At 42.5% G+C, this 21,931-nt stretch overlaps 1 protein-coding gene across 1 annotated transcript in view; it reads left to right on the top strand.

Annotated features, from left to right (window-relative positions):
* LOC146784246 (E3 ubiquitin-protein ligase MARCHF5-like) overlaps positions 1 to 21,468 on the top strand; it is a 40,301-nt gene extending 18,833 nt beyond the window's left edge. Inside the window, exons 4-6 of the mRNA XM_085634795.1 lie at positions 2,620 to 2,803; positions 3,041 to 3,207; positions 19,246 to 21,468. Coding sequence (XP_085490921.1) covers positions 2,620 to 2,803; positions 3,041 to 3,207; positions 19,246 to 19,425 — 531 coding nt within the window. The 3' untranslated portion in view covers positions 19,426 to 21,468. The remainder of the gene's footprint in view (positions 1 to 2,619; positions 2,804 to 3,040; positions 3,208 to 19,245) is intronic.
* Positions 21,469 to 21,931: the final 463 nt, after the last annotated feature.

The following is a 21,931-nucleotide window of genomic DNA, read 5'->3' on the forward strand; positions in this document are numbered from 1 at the left end:
CTAGTTTGCAATACCACACTATAGACCTGTTAAAAAGAATTGCCCAACCCAAAGTCAAGGTTTGTATCTATATTTGTAAGTTGTTTAAACTTAATAGTGTAAGGAAAAGCACTAAGCTGTGCCTCAGTTTGTATTAGACTGTTCTTCCAATATAAAAATAAGTAACATGTTTTCAAAATGTAACAATTTAAGACTGTTTATAATTACGGCTTCGGTTATATCTATTTATTTTTTTAACATTTCTGCCTGTATTTATCCATATTTATGTTTTGGACATCTTATTGGTATTTATGCATATTTAGTTTGTGTTTTGTGAATAAATGAAGTTGTAAAATTGTATATTGCCACATTTATTCAACTGATAAACATGCTCTCCTACTTTGATCCCTGACGTATTTTGGCAAATTAAGAAACCAAATAGCAAAACAGTACATCCACAGGTAAACATTTGCATTATACTGCAAATGTATATTTGCTTATGCAGTTATTTAAGGAAATCTCATCCTATTTGTTAATTCCCCATGCTGTCTATCTGCACAGCAGTTTGCCTGAAGTTGATAAAAGAGAGCATGGAAGTTACTCAAAAGAAGCCATATTGTCTGTATTTTTCAATTTTTTTAAAAATAAATGCAGACAGAAAACACATTGTGTTATCGCTGTATTTACCGTAAAAAAAATAATAAAAACAGAACGCAAGGAGTCTTATTTGTAATGCTCCCAGAATGCCTCCTGGTTATATGCAGTATATGTGTAAGGATGAAAGCAAAATTGGTGACTTACTCTTAAAATAAAATGTACACAAAAAAATTTGCAACCACAATGCTAAGCGGGCGCGTAAGGCGTTTGCAGTTCATATAGGCAAAAAATATCCATTTTTACTGCTTCACACTTTTACACTGACAAGACATCTGCTGCGCGTTTTGTCCATCACACAGTACTGTGACTGGCCATAAACTAACCATCACCAACTGAAGAGGCAATGAATAATTGAAGAGATCTGCCTTGAGCTGCTAACCAATCAGAGGACTCTACTTTAGTCTACCCATGCAGGTCCCAACCAGCTATATACTATGATCATTTCTGGACCTTTCACAATGACAATCAGATAAGGGATGATTTTTTTTTTCTTTAAGTTGATTCCAGTAGGTCTCTTCCCATGTCACCTTCCCCATGAACCATAAACTTAAAGCAAAATATTTTAGAATGAACAACCAAGTGCGGTAACCAGCTAACTGAACTGTGATCATAAGAAATACCATAAAGGGGTCTGCGGAGCTGCTCAAAACTGCCGGCTTAATGAAAACTATAAACTGCGTCTCTCTCTCTCCCTCTCCCTCTCCCTCTCCCTCTCCCATCATCCATCATAGTGTCATCCAATAACACAATCACCACACCTCGGTGGCCATCGCGCACGGCGTGGAACCCCTTCCAACATAGGATCAAAGACAACCCACTTCCAACCACACACCCTACCAAGTGTGGCGTGCTAACCATGTAGACAAGTGCTTTAGTGCCCCACAGAGGGAAGTAAGCACTGCATAAATGTTGCAGTACTACACAGTTAGAGCCATTCGATCTAGCACAGCTTTTATTTGAGGGCTATTGCTTGTTTTTCATCATTTGTGCCTTTCCTGGACAGCTCTTCTGCATACTGGCTTCGAGAGGTTTGATTTTTGGCATTGAACTAAATGGGCAATGTTTTGTCAAGCTCCATTGGAAAACGTGTGCAATGGTCACTTGAGTTTGTGAAAATTCTCCCTTTCAAATTAGCTCAATGAAGCACGTAGGTCATTTGTCTGAATTCCCAGTGAGTCCAAGAGCAAACTTATTATGAGTTCAGGATGACCAGATACTACGTTAATAGCCTGATTCTAGTCCTGGAAATGCTCTTTATCCATGTTCAGATTTAGCAGTTTTTCCTACAGCCTTGCAGGAAAATATTTGTTCGACCTGATCACGAAGCGCTATATAAATTTGACATGCGGCGGACCTACTCCCTCAACAATTGAAAACGCATTTTTGGTCTCTTGGAGGGATATGAAAAGCACTATGCAAATATCGGTATACTACAGTACAACTGGGGAATGCCGTGGCTTTTAAAAAAAAATACAGTCAAGTGGAGGATTGTCTTTCAGAAATGATTTTCTGACCACGAAACTGGAATAGCGGGTAAATTTCAAGACCTTATTATGCAGCGGAAGAAAAAGGGGAAACGTACAACATTGTTTTCATGAAACAAATAATGTCCAGAACCGTAGAGTTAAACACAAGTGTTTTAAATCATGCTCTATAGGTAATAGTTTTTTTTCCCTTCAAACTGCAGGTTTGCCCCCACAAATTTCAGGTTCTGCACTTGTCGTACACTGTATTGGCTGAATCTTCTTCTCATTGCCCTTTAAGCGGAATGGTAGAAGACTTGCACTGGTTTAAATCTCCTGTGAGAAGTTAACTTGTACTGTGAAAGTGTTTGCTGCCTTCTTCTACGAACCCCATCATTAAGTTGTGCAGCTAGAGCGGGCTCTCTCTTTGTATTGTTCTTGTGTGTTTGCACAAGAGTATTTAGATTGGGAGGAAGAGTATGGTACTTCAATGCTCTGTTTTTTCATCTCTATGCTTCAGGTTGTTGGTCACAAGAAAGGTTTAGATGTGATGGAACGTGCTGACCCCCTCTTTCTGCTCATGGGCCTTCCCACCATTCCCGTCATGCTGGTGCTAGGCAAGATGATTCGCTGGGAAGATTACGTGCTGCGGATGTGGCATAAATACTCCAGCAAATTGCAGGCTCTCAATGCACTGCTTTTAGGTAAGAATAAGATGTACCCGACATATGGATTCTGGCTGTGGTACGAGAACTAGATACTAGCTTTTCAAGTTTGAGTTGTAAAACAGCGATTCACCCTATCAGCTTTGTAGAGCTCTGTTTTAGAATTCTGCTACATAAATCATCTCTGATATATCATAAAATCTAAATTTTGAAACTCCCTTTTCTCTCTTCTTACTTGTTTAATTTCTTCATTAACATTCAGCCTTTCTCCATTAGGCATTGGACGTCCTTTACCGCACATACCTCTGGAGTCCTACCCACAGAGTGACCACTTGTCGGTTTCACGCACTCTTTGTGGAGCACTTGTCTTTCCATCTATCGCCAACCTGGTGGGCCGAGTGATGTTTCGTGGTGTGAACTCCAGCCTGCAGCGAACTATCCTGGTGAGTTTGACCCACTTGTTGTGTTTCCTGATGGTTTTGCTGTTTGTAGGTCTGCTTTCATGTGTCTGCTTTACTTCACAAAACGTGGGACCTGCTGTTTGCTGCCTTTTGAAATTGGGACAAGTGGTGTGCTTCCCTGTTAATGTGATACAGGGCCAGTTGTATTATTGCCTGATACTGTTTTCAGAAGTCGTTCGTATAAGTAGGGCGTTTGTAGGGTGACCTTCATTTACGGGGAGGAATGGTTTGTATCCTTAATGCAACAGTGTGGTGGTGAGCTGTCCTTCATACATGGAATCATTGGTGTGATGCCTCTGTGTTTCCTGGTTTCTATGTCAAGCCTACCCGACTTTAGGGACTTTAAACTCATCCGCCGCTTACTAGTGGCTGACTTTATTATCGCTCCCATTTGCTGGCTTCTTAGTTGATTCCTCGTACCAGGGACAAATAGTGTACTTTGTACGAATGAGCAGTGTGCTGCATTTGCTTCACCTTTTGGAATGGCAGCACATTTCTCTTTGTGCATGTGACCTGCACCATCAGGCTGTTTTTGGTCTGTGTTTTATGTTGAGCTCTTGGAATGCCAGCTTTAGTGGGCAGTACTTCACACTGTGTTGCCTGTCGTGCAGGAAAGATCATGCAATGCATGTTACAAATATGGAGAGCCCTTTCTGGATCTGGGTAGTGTTACTGTAATGTTTCTGTAAAGGACTGAAGTCTGCTGACATGTCCCCCTGTGTCCATTACCACATTAGCACTTTTGCATGTTTGAAGGAGTGGTACCTTATTTTTCCACAAGACCATCTCTATTCTGGTCTTCGTCACTGTGACTTGTGACACCATGACCAGTACAGTTCTGGACTTTGTGTGCAAGACTTTTGCTTACTCAACATCTATGTGTTTGACAGGCTCTATATTGACCTGTCTGTTTAGATGAATAGTGCTGCACTGACCTTCTTGTGGTCTGTGACTGGCATTCCCTTTGTGCTTCTATGAAGCGATTTGCTTCAAGATTGTGAACAGCATCTTTGCCTCAATCATGCCAGAGAATCTAACAGCAAATTTAGTGCAAACATCTGTCATACCTAACCTCGCTCTCTGTCATTTCTAGCAGGGCAAACACATTTAGATTCCAGTAAACACAATCTGCCTTATTCTATTGATATTTATATTGCGAGTATTTACAAACTAAAATAAAATAGTTATATACAATGAAGGTAGGGAGGGTAGTATATTAATGAAATAAGATGTTACAGTGCATATAATTTGCAAGTTGCTATAAAGAGAATATTGTGTGGTCTGCTTTGTCAATGTAAGTAGTGTTGTTGGACACCGGAAAGTAAAAATGAGTTGAATATGAAATGAGACCCCAACTTGGACACCAAGCTTTAACAGGACCGGCCAGAAAGATGCACTGAAAGTTACTGGAACTTAAAAGAACGTTCAGGTCTGCAAGATTTGTGTGACCTACAAGGTGTTTCACACAAGCCCATAAATAACCTTTAATTGTAGCTCAGCAGAAATTTGGGAACCAAGCTTTAATAGGTCTGTCTAGAAAAAAGCACTGAAAGTTACTGGAACTTCGAAGAACTTTCAGGTCTGCAAGATTTATGTGACCTGCAAGACCCTAACACAAGCCCATAATCCCCAGGTGAAAAATAAAATGGTAATAAACATTATTACCATTTCTTATCCCGAGTCCCGAGCAGAGTGATAGGACGGGGCAGGCCGCTGCTTAGTGGCAGTAGCAGAGATGAGAGATGGGCGGGGCACTTTAAGTTTAAAGTGCGCATGTCTCTTTGGCCGGCTGTCTTATGACGGCTAGCCAGATGTGTTTACTTGAAACCTCTTAACCCAGCTGTCTTGTAAAGCTGGGTTGAGAGCAAGCACAGGCCACAGTGCCCTTTGAAGCACTGAGGGAGCCTGCTCTGTCCAATCCTGGTGCTTGAGAGTAGCAGCAGGATTGGTTAGGGGAGTTGGCTGGGCCCATGCTGAAGGAGAGAAGAATACCGGGATCGGAGCAAGGACCTGCAGCAAGGTAAGTGACATTCATTTCCTTTTTTATGTATTGTATTTGAAAATGTATGCCCTAAATCACCGACGTGCATTACATTACCATTTTAAAGTTAAACATTTTAACTTTAAAACGATAATGTAATGCATGTCTGCATGAATGTAGTTTAGCCCATGTATGCACCCACCACCCATTTGCCCGTCCCACCACTCTGCAAAGCTGACAGCAGCCACTGCTGTTTCGAATAAAAGTCTAATATTGCTTTCAGACAGCATAAAGGAAAACTTTACCTCTTTGAAACATTCTAACCTTGTTTAAAAGAAAGAACTTTTAGTTCATTTATCCTTCTGGGGAGGCATCTCAGCAGGAAAACAGTCTTAAAGGAGAGAAGGCCCCGATAACAAGAATTCATTAGTTTGTATGCTTTGTGCGCCAGGACTCGAGGGTAAGACCTGACTAAAGGTTTATTTTTATGGTTTGATGATTAAGATGTGGCAGCCCGCTAACATGTCTTTTGGCAGGGTTGCATATGGGCAAAAACTTGATTTGGTGTATTAAGATTGGCTGAAATTGTTAACAAGCAGTATATCTTGTTTCCTGGTCGGACTTACCCGACAGCGCAAGATGTTTGGTGGCAAAAGCTCTATTGTAGGCTTGCCAAGATCATACAGTGGACTTGAAACCCTCCTACTGCTTACTATTAGATGGCTTTATTATCGCTCTCATTTGCTTGCTTCTTTATTCGATGGCTTTCCTTGTCCATCTGGTAAATGCCACTTCCCTGGAGCATAGCCTCTTTCCTATCACTTATCATTTTTAGGTACAGCTTTTTTCTTTTTCCAGCTGTTTACATTGTGTGCTTGTCCGACTATCTCCTGCTCCATGTTGTGGTTTCTTGTCCGTTCGCTCCCACCCCCAGTTGTGCGCATTTTTTTCTTTTTGCTTTAGCACTTCACAAGTGTTTACCTTTTTCAAACTTACTTTCTTATGTGCTTTACTCCCCCATCAGCTCCATGTTAAATCCACATCTTTCATTCCCACCTGCGCTGCTCTCTTTCGTCTGTGTACCCTCCACCACCACTCACGTTCCATTTTGCTGTCTCCTGCTTATGTGCTAAGCTTGTGCTTCTCCCCCTGCCGTCTGTGTGCTGTACCCTTCTCCTGTCACATGTGCTCCTCCAATACCCACTTCTTTCATCCTCCCCCAACAACCATGGTCCTTTTTTTATTTTTTATAAATTGGTGCTTTCACATTGTAAAAATTGTGCTTTTTTAAATTTACCGATCAAAGGGGTGTCTGCAAGGTTTGAAGCGTGCATGGGTTCTGACACACACAAACACACACGTGAAATTAAGTGATCACCATTGGACTTTATAAAAAGTTATCTTTTTATTATTTTGACTATGCTGCACAGTGTACCAGTGCTTTTACAGCACTGTCAGAAGCAGCTGGCATAGCCAAAAGGCCCCAAATGTGAGCCCTTCTGGCTTTGCCAGTGCTTGTTTGTATAAACAACTGATCACCAATAGCTTGGTCTCTTGGGCTTGTTGAGTCTCTTTGAGTACAGACTATTGTCTTTGGGTGGTGGGTCTTCCCAGTCGAGGGCGATCTCGAATTGGGAGGGGGCAAAAGAGCGAGTGATAAGTCTTTCGATCTGTCACTATATTTGCACAAGTGTAGTTGTTGGGTTGTGAGTTGTACCTGTGGCAGACCTTATTAACGGGGTGGGTCTTGGGACTTGTAACCTGTATATAGGGTGGTCGTGACTCTGCTCTGTACACGGCTCCACAGCAGGTATGGGGTTTGGATGTTGCTGCATTCCTCTACAGCAGTGAGTGTAAGTCAATAGTCTTTGATGTGTAGTATTTGTTTCACCTCCGTTTCCTGCCTCTCATGTCTGTTTCCCTATTTTCCATGTCTCCCCCTCTGTGTTCCACCTGTCTACTTTCCCCCCCCCTCTGTAAGAAAACCCTTGCCTTCTGTCGCCCTTTTCCTTTTATATCGGTGTTTCACAATTTCTATATCTATGTCCCCATATTCCCTATCCCCAGTCAGGGTGGAAATTCAAGGCTTATTACTCCAAAATCTTCCTATGAGGCTTTCTGAAAGTAGTCTTGCATAGAAAAACCCTCCACCTCTTGCTTCTCTTTTACATATGTTACCCACTTGCGTGATGCTGAGATGCAGCAGTCATCTTTCTGAAATCTGAGAAAAGAGAAGAGCAAACAACGGATACAGAGTGATGTAGAGAAGCATGAAGCTATATTGTTAATGTCACAGAAGGGTCTAGTTTAATTGTAGAAATAAAAAAGTAAAGCATGACTGGCCAGTTTTAGGATACTGGCCTTTTGTCTCTCAGGAAACTCATATGGAAGAAGTAGGTCAAATTGGGCAGCTGAGTGACAATACAATCAATCAACTTTATTTCGGTTTGATGAAACATAAAAGTGCACAGTGCAAAAGCTTTATATATACATAGAATCATAACAAATACAAATCACTGGTTATAACAGTGTAAATATATAAAACAATTGTAATCATAATACAGCGATTGTCAAAAAGCTACCACAATACTAAGACAAAAGCCAAAGGTACAAAAACCTCAGAAAAGTCTTTAGGAGAGGACTCTTTTAGAGTCCCCTATGTCACCCGGATTACCTGTATTATTTTCTAGTATGGGCAGCTCAAGAATACTCACTGGGATAGATGAAATAAAAATGAGTACTACAAATGTTGAGAGAATACAATTTTAAAACAAGAAAACCTAAAAGGATGTCATAATACTGATGCGTGTCTCCCAGCATTTCTTTCCCTAGTATTCTTTACTTTATTCAACAGTATCCAATCAAAGTGCAGCAATACAGATAAAACAATTATAATCATGGTAATGAATAAATACAGTTAAGCATAAATACATCATTAAAATCCATATAAGAAGTATAAAACAATAAAACAGCAATAAGCATTTGATTGTTTACACCACAAGGAAACTAGGCAATGATTCTTTTCATATGATTTTGCCCAGTTCTCCACATAGCCAGCAAAAACCGTGAAACTGTGAACAGCATCACGGTCGACAAGACATAGTGGATGGGATCAACCTTCAGGATTCTTGGAGCTTCTCTACATGTCCCGCACCCAAGGTTATAACACAATGGTTCGGATATACAAATTCCTAGGGCCTTGGTATACAGGACATAAAAATAAAACATGCTCTACTGTTTCACTTGCTGAGAGACGGAGGGCACACTGGTAGGGGTAGGGTCTCGAATGAGCCCCCCATCTGGATGTAAAAGGAAAGTAGGAGTAGAGACCCATACCTGAACTGCAGATAAAAGTTTCCTTGCAGCTACAGGCTCAATATCATCCAGGAAACACTCCAGCCCATAACTATCTTTCCATTGGAGGAAGGCCAGAGTTAAAGGTCCTGCTAGTGACTGAGCATGCAACAGATTTAGCTTATATGCTTATAGGAATTCTTAATTTGGAGCTTCTATAATTCACTGCAATCCGCGGGGGCATCCCAAAGTTGCCTAAGCCCAATGTTGTGAGTGTAAACCTGACATATTTAAGCCATGGAATATCTTTTGCACCCATACTACATAAGATCTCCTGCAATCCTGACTGATGGGTAGCAAGCTCTGGAGTAGACCAGAGCCTCTTCAAATATAATAGAGGCTTTGAGCCTACCACATCAGTCAGGTTTTTTGCCCCTTATCCGGCCTTAAGGGAATGAATGAGGTACTAATGGGAAGCCACGACAGCTCTCAGAAAAAAACTTTTTTCTACAAGCCCAAGGAAAGACGCATGCCTGTGCCCCCAAAGCTCTCCTCCATAAAGAGCTGAGGCAAGTGCTTGGTGATTGAAAACTTGTAGTGCGGGGGAAATGGGGCGAAAGGGAGATCACGTTTGTAATTTTATGATTCCCCCCCCAATGGTTCACTCAAGCCTTAACCTGCTCCTAGTTAAATGCGGGTGCCAATTAAAGTGCTCATTAAGGGTTATTCCTAACTACTCAAACGTGTGAACATGGTCCAAATGACACCCGCTAAGGACAGGGTTAGGCCTTGTAGTGCTGCAGGGATTGAGTACCATAAATTTAGTTTTGGTGATATTTTTGTCTAAGCCTCTACTGGTACAGAAAGTATTGAATCTGTCCAAAATCTTCTGTATGCCCATGGGAGACTTGGCTAAAAGATACGTATAAGCTGCAAACATCAGGGCTGGTTTTCTGATGTTTGCACGGTACGGGGCATCTGAACTGCCACAGTCCACAAAAGGTGATAGATCATTTATATTATGGTAAAAGAGGGTAGGGGCTAGGACACAGCCCTGCCTCACCCCCCTTTAGACAGGAAAAGGCTCAGTCAATTCACCTGTCGAACCACATCTCACTTGGGTAATTTATTATCACATAGGCGCTTAATCATATTCAACCGGTATTGCGGTACCCACAGTTCACCCAGGACCTGCCAAAGCTTGGGCAGGGAACTAAATCAAAAGCAGATCTAAGATCTACAAATGTAAAGCTGTCCTTGCCTTAATAAAACAAATTTCCAGGAAAACAACTGGAAATAGAGCACCTGGTCTAGCGTGTTGATCCGTACTCTAAACCCTGCCTGCAAGGGTGTAAGGATCTAGGACTCGTACATCCACTCTAGAAGCCTATGCAAAAGAACCCTTGCAAAGAGTTTTGGGGTATAGTCAATTAGGCTAATAGGCCTATTATTAGCTGGAGTATTCCGGGCTCCCTTCTTGAAAATGGGAACTATCTCAGCTCTAAGCCATGTTGAAGGTATGGGAGCTCCTCGCATTATGGCATTGAAGACCAGAGAAATGTAGGCCCTTCACACGCCAGGTTTACCAAGAAAAAGATCTCCTGGAGCCCTGTCCAAACCCGGAGCTTTCTGGGGAACATATTTGTTAATTGCCACTATGATATCTTGGTCTGTGACAACTAGGCATTCAGGGGGATTGCCTATAATAGCGAATGGGTCCAAATCAGTGCTAGTCGCTAGAGTGACATTACTGTAGGAAGTAAGGGATTCAGCAGCAGATTGCAAGCTAGAATCTTGAAAGGAATGCAAGCTTTCAAAATTGACTACCCGGGTTGCCATCGGTGTATGATTTTAAATCGGGGAATTTCCATCCACAGATCCAGTAGCGATTATGCTCCAGAAGGAGCTCGAGTCCCTCCTTGCCGCAACCAACAGGTTGGTCCACTTCATCTGTTCCCATTCTCTCTTGCCATCTCTTATGTAACCTTTGTAGATTAACTGAGTCTCCCTTATTATAGAATGGTGCTGCTCTTTTATGGCCAATGTCAGCTCTATTCTTGCAAATTTGCGCCGCTGGTTGTACCAGGTGGGGGGTTTGAGCCTCCTGCTCGAATGGCAAGATTCTACATAGAAAAATTCACTTAATTTACCAAACAATTGCAAATATGAATCTGTAACACTTGCCCATATTCCCAGTTCTTGCTGCGAATGGTCTAACAATACCAAGAGATCTTCAATATTCCCAGTAACACATCAGTAAATATTACCAATGGCATCTTCTGATGTGAAAATAGTATTCCAACGCACCCTACGCCTGCTGGATTACAAAACCAATCTACCATCAACCATTGGGATCAGTACATGCTGTTGGCATTATCATCTTCAGCTCTAATGGTAAGGGATTGTGGTCACTGTCAATGCGAGGGATCACAGTCATGTCAATTAAAGCAACCAATAGCCTGACATCCAATAGGATATAATCCAAAAGGCTCGGCCCCTGCGGGCGATTGTATCTGAAATAGACCTACCATTACAAGCCCGAAGGCCCTGGCTAAGCAAAAACGTGTTTAGTTGGACTGTCAATAAAGACCATTTAACTGCTGGTAAAGTTGGCAATTGAGGTGTAGACCACACCCGACCCCCTTCTATAGAGTGAAGCCTAAAATGAGCATCTAGGGGCTCAAAGTGGCAGTTGAGGTCACCTGCTAACAATTTTCATTATCTCATTTGGGAGTGAAGCTAAGTGTGCAATTACCAAGGTGATCTCATCCGACTTAGGTTTTACACCTCGGGGTCTGTGGTATATATTATAGACATGACAAGGGATAAAACCAGGCAATGCAAGGCTAATACCAAGAATGTCCAGTGAACCCAGTTTAACTTCTTTAATGACGGCACGCAGTGCAGTTTTACCCAGATTGTTACTCTGCCGGAGGGCCTACCTCTCCCTGAGGAGATTGCCACCTCATTTTGAATGCAAACCCCTGCCGGTAAAGGGGGGTAGTAGACCGTGTTTCCTGGAACAGACATATGTCATACAAATGAATAAAATTATGCCACTCCAGTGTTGCAAGTTTAGAAGATAGTCTTGCAACGTTCCCGGATACCAATTTGAGGGAGTTAGCAGGGGCACATCTACAGCAGCAGCAATAGTGGCTGTGGCAGCTGGGGAGGCACGATGGTCTACCTCCCGGTCACCAAGTCAATCCACATCTGCCAAAGCTTCAAATCTGTTATGAACCGGAGTGACAAAGGATGAAGGTGCCAATACGTTGGAAGGAACAGCTGAACCGTTGGAGGGTTTGCGTGTAAGCAAACCTGGTTTATTAAAGTAACCCAAGGTGAGTGACAAAATATTGCTAGCAGCTAGGTGATTCCCTTCTTGCCCAAAAAGCAGTTGTTTAACCAGGGAAGGTGATTTAAAATTAATTATCACACAGTTACCTTCACAGGCCCAGGGCCAATCCAACCCACTCTTCTTGTCAGCAAAATATCTCTTCTCAACTTGAGGGAGAAGTTCCTGTGTCGGGTTAACCAGTGCAGAGATTTATTTAAAAGGTCGTTATGACAATACTAAACTTGTGACTATGAACCCTGTCCCAAAACCCCAGTTCTATTTCTAACTTTGCTAATGCCAGTTGTTTGACCTTGCAGAATCTTTTGGAAGGAACACCACAGCAGGAGCCAAGTCCTCTGAGCTACCCTGATCGCTGCCACACTTTGGCATGTAGTGAGGCTTTCTTTAATCAATTGACTGTGCATCTGTTAACCAACAGGATGGTGCTTCCAGAGTATTCTAAAAGTGCTTACATATTGGCCATCTGGATTTACACTGGACATTGTTTTATCCCCATACAGAAACACTAGGATTTCTCAACAAGTGTTCTAGTGCTATTGTTTTAATTCTTAAATTATGTTAATGATGTATACCTAATCAAAGAAACAACTGTGATAACTATTGTTTTGTGTCCGAGTCCATATCTCCCACCAATTCTTAAAGTAAGCCCACACTGCCCAGACACAGCTACCGCTGGAGAGCCAAAGAAACTATCGATGTTTGCCAAACTTTGCAAGCGCATGTATCCAGGACTTTGAGGCAATGAAGCGTACCAACACTACCAAACATTAATGCTTCCCAGAACACCCAGTCTTCCCAGATCGGATCAATGGCTTGAGATGCATGTTAGCAAATAAGTCGTGTAAAATCATCATTGTTCAAACTGAAACATTCCATTTGAAGAAGTTGCTATTTAATTACACAATAAAACTAGCACACTCTAAAGTATGTGTGGAGAAGAAAACCAGGACCTAGCACACCTCACCCTTCCTGGTCTGAGATCTTAGTCCAATTAGTTTGTAGTTAGTAAATTACAAAGTATTGTCTGACAAGGTGTTAGAAGGTGGTTCTGACACTATGGGCCGCCCGGATTTTTTGCTTTTTGAGCACCTAATTGTTGAGCTTTTACTGTGGGGGAGCCTCATAAGTTGGGACTCACTCACAGTGAACTCAGGATGTAAGAGACTGCATGGGGATTTTACTGGTGTTCCCCTGGCTTGACCAGGCCACTGCGCAGCAGCTGGAGTAAGGGACACCGGGCTGGTTACATGCAGACACATGTGTACATGCGTGTACGGGCTGCGCAGGGGAGATTCCTAGCGTGCGCAGTCCAGGAGCAGCTACAAAGTGAATGGTGTGGCAGGACTTATGCAGTATTGGGTGGTGATATGGAATAGGCTTTATACGCTGGAAAGAAACATGCCAGGGAAAGTCAGTGTTTTTTACTGTGTTTCACTTCATTATTTCCCTAAGGGAATGTGGGGCCCATGGCTAAATTAACTTCCACAAGGCCTACAGTTTCCAGACATGTACTAAAGTCCATTGTATTGGAGGTGAAAAGAAGTATTCTGCAGAGTCCAAAGTCATATTTGTACTGCTCTTGGGTAATCAAGAACTGTCATATTTCTGTGAGCCAGCCAAGACCAGACCCAGGCTGAGGGCTGACGTCAGCTGGATGGATTGATAACCTTTCTTCCACAAGCTAGGGCCTCCTCTCCACGAAGAGAAGATGGGAGGGGATAAAGGCTCATCAATTAGCAGCTGTCACTGGGTGCCAGGCACCAGGCTGCACCAAGGAGGGAAGGCAGCGTGGGGGATGAGGCTTCAAACATGTGGCCAGAAACCCTGGACGACACCATTTTGAACAAGTTCCGAGGCTGGACAAGAAGGAGGGACAGGGACGTGATGTGTCGCTGTTTGATAGGACCAACAGAGACTTCCTGCCAGCCCCCTACTCAACTTTTAAAAAGTGCTTGCACAGGAAGAGAAGGTCTCTCTGGGGTGTGGTCGGCTGAGGCTGAGGCTGAAGGTGCTGGAGCCTGGCGCAATGGGCAGTTGGAAGGAGAGACCCCCTGACTGCCCCCAGGACCCTATCAGCACCAGAAGAAGAGCCCAGGACTGGTGCACAGAAGCAGGGGTCTCTGCGCAGGGAGAAGGAAGGCCCAGAAGGAGAGCCTGGCAAAAGGCTGGCGCAGGGAGCCAGTGAAGACAGCACACTGCTGAATCTACGCTCTCAGAGTCGCAGAGGAGAGTGTTCCCAGTGGCGGGGGCTGGTAAAGAGGAGCATAAAGCGCCCCATAATGCGTCGCCAGGCATTTGGAAATCTGCCGTTTTGGTGCTTTGTGGCCCCCAGAGGAGGGGGTCACCCTCACTTGTGAAAAGGTGCTGGGGGAGCTGCTGGAGAGGCCCAGTCTTTCCCCCCCTCAGCACGAAGAAATCTGCCATTTTGGTGCCTGGTGGCCCCCAGAGGAGGGGGTCACCCTCACGTGTGAAAAAGGGTGCAGGGGGGCTGCAGGAGCACCGCAGTCTCCCCCAGCATAAAGAAGAACAGTCCACCCCTAAGTTTCACGGGGCATCTGAAAGAATAACCTCTCAAGGGCTCAGCCAGCCTTTAACACCTTCTAGGCTGGAACTTATGTTCTACAGCTGAGGGTGTTCTATGAAGTGCATCACGGAGTGAAGGGCTGAGTTGGGGGATGTCTGGAGAAGGGCATCCCCTGGAGGTGAAGTGGTGTAATTGCACCGAAATGCATTTACTATTGGTTATTTCTTTTTAGGTGGACTGAAAGTCACATGTGTAAAGTGAAGTACCTGTGTAAGGTGATATTAAGCTAAATGGAGTTATGTTGCTGGACCTTCCTGCTAGGGGGTGTGGCTGTATTTACGTAATCCCATGCTTTTACCTGGGATTCCTTTTAAAGTGAAGAGGCACACTGCAGGAGAAGTGTAGTTGCCAGAAGTACTTCTTTTGAAGGGACTGTAAGTCACATGTGTAAGGAGATGTCATAAGCCAAGTGGGGTTATGTTGCCAGACAGTCCTGCTAGGGTGTCCGGCTGTATATGCGCAATCCTGAGATTTCATCTGTGATGCCCTTAGGGGCTGTAATTGCAATGCATTCAAATGATCAACCAAGGTGATGAGTACTGTCATTCTAAAGTGTGCGTAAACATGGATTCTTGCTGCTGCGCATAGGTGAAGACCCCAGACTGCTAGCCATTAAGATATAGAGGTGCATACTTTATGGTCAGTAGGAGATGCTCAGTCAGGGTCATGTGTCACCAAGGAAGGTTTACCCCTTTTTAATGCTTGTTGAGGTAATGGGGTGGGTCGCCACTGGGATGGTGCCAGTGCGCAGGGCCCTCGCTCCAGGTTATGTTCAACTAACTGCATTGTGGGCAAGTTGATGTGCATACATGGGAGTGGTGGTACTAGACCCCACCCCCCCCTGCGGGAGGGGTGGAGATGTTATGCAATGTCACAAAGTAATTCCAACAGCTTATGTATATTTGTAAATTGGTGCATAGTATTGAGTGGTGTGTGTGTTTAATAAATGTACTCTTACTTTTATAAAGCAAAGTACAGACTGGACAATCAATTATTGAGTGTTATTTTTGTGCACCTGCAAATGGCGATTACTAGCCCACACCACCTCCCTTGAGTAAGCCTTAGACTGCTCTGCAACGCTACCCTCTGAGAGTCAGGCGCTACAATTGGGTGTTTGGTTCCCAGTGAAGGACAAATGTAGTCATGTTATTTGTGCAGGCCTCACAGATGCTGCCTCGTTTTCCAACACAAGGGCAACAGTGCAGTTGTGTGGTTGGAGTGAGTACGTTAATTTTCAGCTCCCCAGCCTCACTGTTGTGTTCTATAGGACAGTTGTAGTGCTGGTATTTGAAGGGTAAGAAATAAAAAAATAATTTTGCCATAGACTCAAGTAAATGAAAATGTCTTTTCTCTAAGACCGTATCTTAACCTTCTTCTACACTGAATGTTTGTTAAAAAATATATTTTTATAGCAATTTTATGTAGTACGAACTATACTTAATGAGGTAACTGGGTGCTTTAGATCCATTGGTAGTCGGTTGCATGGATTATTTACTGCCAGCTCACATCTTTAAAATGATTCAGCAAGATGTCTATATGGTTGAAGACTAACTTCTCAGGTCTCAAGTTAGTTTAGGTTTAGCAATTATAGGTAGGGCTACAGAACTGCTCTCCTTTGCAGGCAAAGAAAGAGGGGGGTCTTTTAGAAAACCCTGAAATGAGTCCTGGTTAGGTGAAAGAGATCTGAAAATTGGTATCTGAGCGGAGAGAGACTACTGCGATCATATATGTATCCTGAATTGGCGAATATGGGAGTGGGAGTTGAAGGGTTTAAAATTCATATTTGGTATTCCAGTTCAGATAGAAAGAACAGAAATGGGCACATGAGTGTTTTCTGGATTCAGAGAGATAAAACAGGAAGTGTTCCGCTGTACAACATGCACAGTGTGACTAGAATGGAGAGTTCCCTTTTGTGAGGACCGAAGTATAGATGCCTCAGTGGGTATGCCTGAACATTGTAGTTTCTTCTGTTGCAATCCTACAATCGCATTATCAACTTGAAAAGGGAGGGTGAATAGGCAAACACCCCTTTTGCATGGGTACAACATTGCACCGGGGTTGTATGTTCAAAACCTGTACAATCGGCTCATGGAGAACTTGCAGAAAGAACTGAAGATTGAGAAAAATTGATTCAAGCTCCAGAAGATTTATGTGAACGTTTTGGACCATATTTGAAGACACACAGCCTAACCAACCTTTGAAGGGTTGTTGGTCAAAGCTGATTTAGGGATGGACTTCGTGAAAGGTCATATAGAAGGAGTATATCCTTCTAGGCTCAAAAAACCATGGTATGAAAAGATATGAGCCACTCATGCCTTCTAATTAACTTTTGATGGATTTTAATATGGTAAAAGGTGGATCTGTATTTCCATCATTGTCACTGATGAATGCCACTACCCTAATGCATGCGTCCTATATGCTCTGTAGCCTTTTGAAATAGTTTCCACAGTTTCCTTTATAGCTAAAATTCCTCTGAAGGTTGAAATACTTCTAGAGTGTATAGTTATGGCTGCTTCGAACAAATGGACTGTTAGTGATGGGATCTCAGTGTATTTTACTCTGCTATTGTTAATGGATTGTCATTAAACCCTCTTTTACTAGTAATTGACTCGACCTCTGACAAACCTGTGAAAAATGTGATCTATATTTATAGGATTAAGAAAGTATGTATCCTGTGGATTTGAAGAATTTGCCAGATCAGGTGCACACACTTGAAAAATCTTGTAGAAATTTGCATTTCTTGAGTTATTCCCCATTTATGTGGAAGCCCCTAGAATCAGGGATAAAACCGCTCCACGCGATTATCTTAATGGTACTGCACTTCAGGATTTAGATTTATAGGTTTAATCTAAATGACTGCTAGAGTTGGGTTGGAGGGAGAGCCAGATGCACGGTATCTAAGACATGTTTCCAGGCTTCCTTGTGCAGTCAGCCTGGATTCTAGAAAATAAACAGAATAGTAATCACGTCCCTCCTATGACCGTGTACCTTTTTCCTGCTAAAGCCAGCCAAACTGGACCAGGCCAGCCTTTCAGTAAGGTTTTCAGTGGTGTTGCATCACTTATTCTCTCCTTGAAAGTTTGCTGATCCGGGGGCTTCTTCTGCATACTTTCTTCTCTCAAGAATTACTTTGCCTCTTTTGTATGTCATGGAGGCCACCAGCAGCCTGACGAAATGCATTGAGAACTTCAACTGTATCACCGCAGGCGCCCAACTCCTTGTCCCCCCCCAAGAGCTGTAAAACAGCAAGAATACAAGCTAGCTAGTACACAGAAGAACTCAGGCTGGTTAAAAAACACTTTAATTTCCAGCTTTTGGATGGTTTCCTTACTTCAAACCCGAAAAGTCGTGAGGAAGTCTAGTAGACTATACGTGTTGGCAGTTTATTCTAATCTGAAATCAAATAACATTTTTATTTGCCATTTAATGTCTGATTTTTTTTTTTTAAATCAAACATATACATACACACTGTAGACTTTCATAAACTCTGTATTTTTGATATGTAGTTTGCATCTAGTAGATTGGCACATTGGTCAGTGCCATTCTTACAATGTATTGAAGGGAAAATATTTCTCTTTGTATTTTTGTATTCACATGGAGTGTTCGGATGTGGATTCTGATTTCCGGAACATCATTACCAACTTTGTTTTTATGACTAAAATAACGTTAGTCGGCTGGTCGTGTGAAATTTAAAAATTGAAAGTGGTCGTTTCGTGTGCCATGTTGTTACAGTGAACAAGGAGCAACTATATAGTGTCTCCTAGTTCTTACATCATATTCCAGTTTTTCCAGTTCCAGCTTTTGGATGGTTTCCTTACCCCATATCTGGAAAGTCCTGAGGAAGTTTAGTAGACGAAACATGTGTTGGCTGTTTATTCTGATCGGACATCAAACAACCTCTTTGTTCGGTATTTAATGTCTGATTTTTTTAATCCATGATATATAAACTTTCATAAAATCTTTTTATTTCGGATATCTAATTTGTGTCTCTTAGATTGTCAAATTCATCAAAGCCATTCTTACAGTGTGAAGGAAAAATATTTTTCTTTGTTTTTTAAAATTGTGCTCTATATTGATAACTACACTGAATCTTTGCAAGACATATTGTAACCATATAGGAGATTGAATCTACAGGTGTGCTCCAGACAATCATGAGTTGTTCTGTTCTCTTACCTACTTCACCTGAAGGTACATGCCTGGTGCAATTTGTTACTATTGGGACAGTCGTGCTCCCCGCAACTTTACAGACTCTAGCTAGCCAAGCTGACATGAATGCTAGTGTTCTTTAACTTGATGACATCAAGAGTTTTTGGTTAGCATTGTCATATTTACCACTTTTATTAGTGACTACAATTTCTATTTACCAAATGCCCACACGTGCACTGCCTAAGATTACATTTATTTTGTTTACAGTTATCCCTTGAACCTATTTAAAGGGATGACGTGTGGGCTCACGTTCTTTTGACGTAAATTGTCTGTCAGATGTTGCCTCAGCGTGACGTTTAAGCATTTATAGAGCAATACATTTATTTTGAAAAGGCGTAAATTGGTGTGTTATCTTCATTTATTTAGCCCCTAAGAAAAGTTATCTTCTTTCAGTGTGTCATTTTTGTCTTCTTGTTTGCTTCACCTGCTATCCGCCTGTTATCCTAAGGGTGAGGTTCACACTTGCTGTTTTGTTAGCTTCACATAGCACCCTTATGCTACACTTCAGGGGCTGAGTGGATAGTATTGTTGACGAGGGCAGTTTCATTTGATGGCTCGCTTGTTTCACCTTTCTCGTTTATTTTTCCCATTTTACAGGGTGGTATTGCCTTCATTGCAATCAAAGGATCCCTTAAGGTTTACTATAAGCAGCAGCAGTACAACATCCAGAGCAACCGGCGAATCCTCAACTACCATGCCATGCGTAACCCAGAAGAAGAGGATACCAGTGCTACTATTGACAACGACGACAGCGGCAATGAAGACAACGTGACCTAATACTTCAGTGTGTGCTTCCCATTTCCCTTACCTGCATCCGAAAGTGAGATGAACTCTGACCTCCCCCCAACCCGGAAGGATCTTCCTGTGATTCTGTTTTGTAACAGGATTGGCCCCTCAAAAAGTTAGCTGTCCAGCTTTGTGGATTCCATTCCACCACTGGATTTTCCCTTAGAGCCAATGAACAGTCAGCCTTTGAAAGAGATGCAGCATTTGTGCAGTGCTACTGGGTTTGGTCACTCCTACTTTGGATTTTTTCTTTAAGAAGGCAATTCTCCCCACTTGCTTCATACCCAGCAGGCTGTCTGTATTTCTCAAGCATAGTCCCCCTTGTGAAAGGTTTGAACTGAGTTCTCTGCACCACAGCCTGATGTTACCCTGATAAATTTTTCAATTTATGATTTGTTTTCCACGTGCTGATGAGCGTATGCCAAGCACAACGTTCATGGTTTTTCTTTCAAATCATTTGCCCCTATCCATTTTCAGATTTGTAAATCATGCTTTTCTGTGTATATAAACAAGAGCTTTGCGTTGTAATAGTGTTTTATTTATCTGCTCTCCGAGTGCCTCACGCAACGCACCAAGTGTTGTTTTGTCTCACATCACTCAGATAACCTCTAATCCCTGGAGCCTTTTGCAGTTGTTACTGACATCTCAGCAAACATAACTGACAGCTGCATGAGCTCGTAGTGAACCTCTATTTTGGTTGAAAACGTCTATGAAGAACATAGATGGAACCTCATTGCCCTGAGTATGAACATGCTCAATAAGAGAACCACAGCAGGCGCCTGGGCTAGTTTGAAAACAATGAGGGATGGCCTATTTGATGGCTTATCTTAACAGCAAACACTTGCATTGCAGTTAGCATAACGGAAGAGATTCCGTCTGACTTTGTGATTTCTGACTTATTTGGAGCTACTCACTTTTCCAGGGAGTACTAGTTTCACACTGCCAGATTATGCCACCTCACACCATCCTTAAGCACTATTTCCTCACAATGCCCACATTAGGCATTTCTGTACACCAGTGTCTGGTACTCTGACCCTGCACCTGTGTCAGTGTCTCCCAATTCTCATCAGTTGCTAACTTCACAAACTACCAAGAGCCCAATAGTGAATCCTTGTTGTGCTTCCCACTGGTGTGGGTTTCTAAAGCTGCGCTTAATGCCACCTCCTTACACTGTCCACTTGGGTCCCCCAAACCTGATTTTGGAAGGGGGAGTTGGAACATAGCCAAGTCTTTATATTCCTTCAGGTCCTTTTTGTGCCTAGAATGACAACCGAGAAGAAGTTGTTTTGTTAATTGTATGTGGTGTTCACGTACAGGCACCACTAAGGAATAGAATGCACAATTTGTTTGAATGCGACAGTGTAATCTAGAAAGGATCACGTTGTATCTGTCAGTCAGAGGCTCCTATGTCAAACTATATGTTCGCGTTTTTTTTAACTAAGCCTTCGCTTGGTGTCCATGTATTCATTTTTATGATCAGTAAAAGGGCTTTCTTTTCCTGACTGTTTATTTTTCTGTGGCCAATGATAGGCCCCTCTTATAAGAACAGATTGAAACAAGCATTTGCGATGCAATAGGTCTCGTATTTGTGAGAGTTTAAGCTATTGGCATCGTAAATGACAATGCTTTTTATGTATCTGTTTTGATATTAACACATAAATGAAAGGCATTGTCATATACAATGCCAATAGCTGAAACTCTTGTAAATGCGAGACCTATTTCATTTTTATTTGAAACTGAAAGCACGCATGGCGTGCTGAATGTTGCAGGAAAGCATGTCGTACCTGCAGTAATAGGAACACATTAAAGAAATAGTGCTTAAAGACTAAATAAGACATACGGTGTAACTACAGAAGTAAAAGGGCCACTCCTCATGGGAGGTTACAAGTGAAGACAAGGTGGTACTAAGGAGGGACTAACAAGCCTATTTACGAATCAGAAGCCAGCATTTACAAAAGACCATGACACAAGCCAATGGAGAATATGGACTGAGAGGTTTATTAACCTACCAGTTAATAAAATACATTGCATTAAGTTGAACTCGTTCTGTATTTCTTTCACTCTAGTCTTGGTAGTTGTGTGTAAAGTGGGCCAAATTAGCATATATGAGCCTGTCTGGCCGAGGTTCTCACCACAAAATGTAACAATCCACCATCCAAACTGGACTAGGGTCCTCTGTAAGTCCCAAAAAGCTATTGTGGGTGCCAAAAGAAAGTTCATTAGTCTCTGTGTTATATTTAACAGGGTTAAAATGGATCCACTGGGCAAAGAGTGTGATGCATTGGACTTTCACTGAAAAGATGGAGACAGGAGCACAAGTGCCCAGTTGTTTAATACAGGTGGACTAGGTGGTCAATGCAGTGAACCCAAAGCAAAGTCATCCGGAGTTAGCTGGCTGTCCTAATTGCTACTGGACAGCTCATGCTCAAGGCATCGTCAATACAAGGCTTCCGTCATATGGCCATATGCAGCTCTTTTAGTCTGGGGTTGCTCTTTG

The sequence above is a fragment of the Triturus cristatus genome, chromosome 11 (assembly GCF_964204655.1).
Source record: "Triturus cristatus chromosome 11, aTriCri1.1, whole genome shotgun sequence".
Lineage (NCBI taxonomy): Eukaryota > Metazoa > Chordata > Amphibia > Caudata > Salamandridae > Triturus > Triturus cristatus.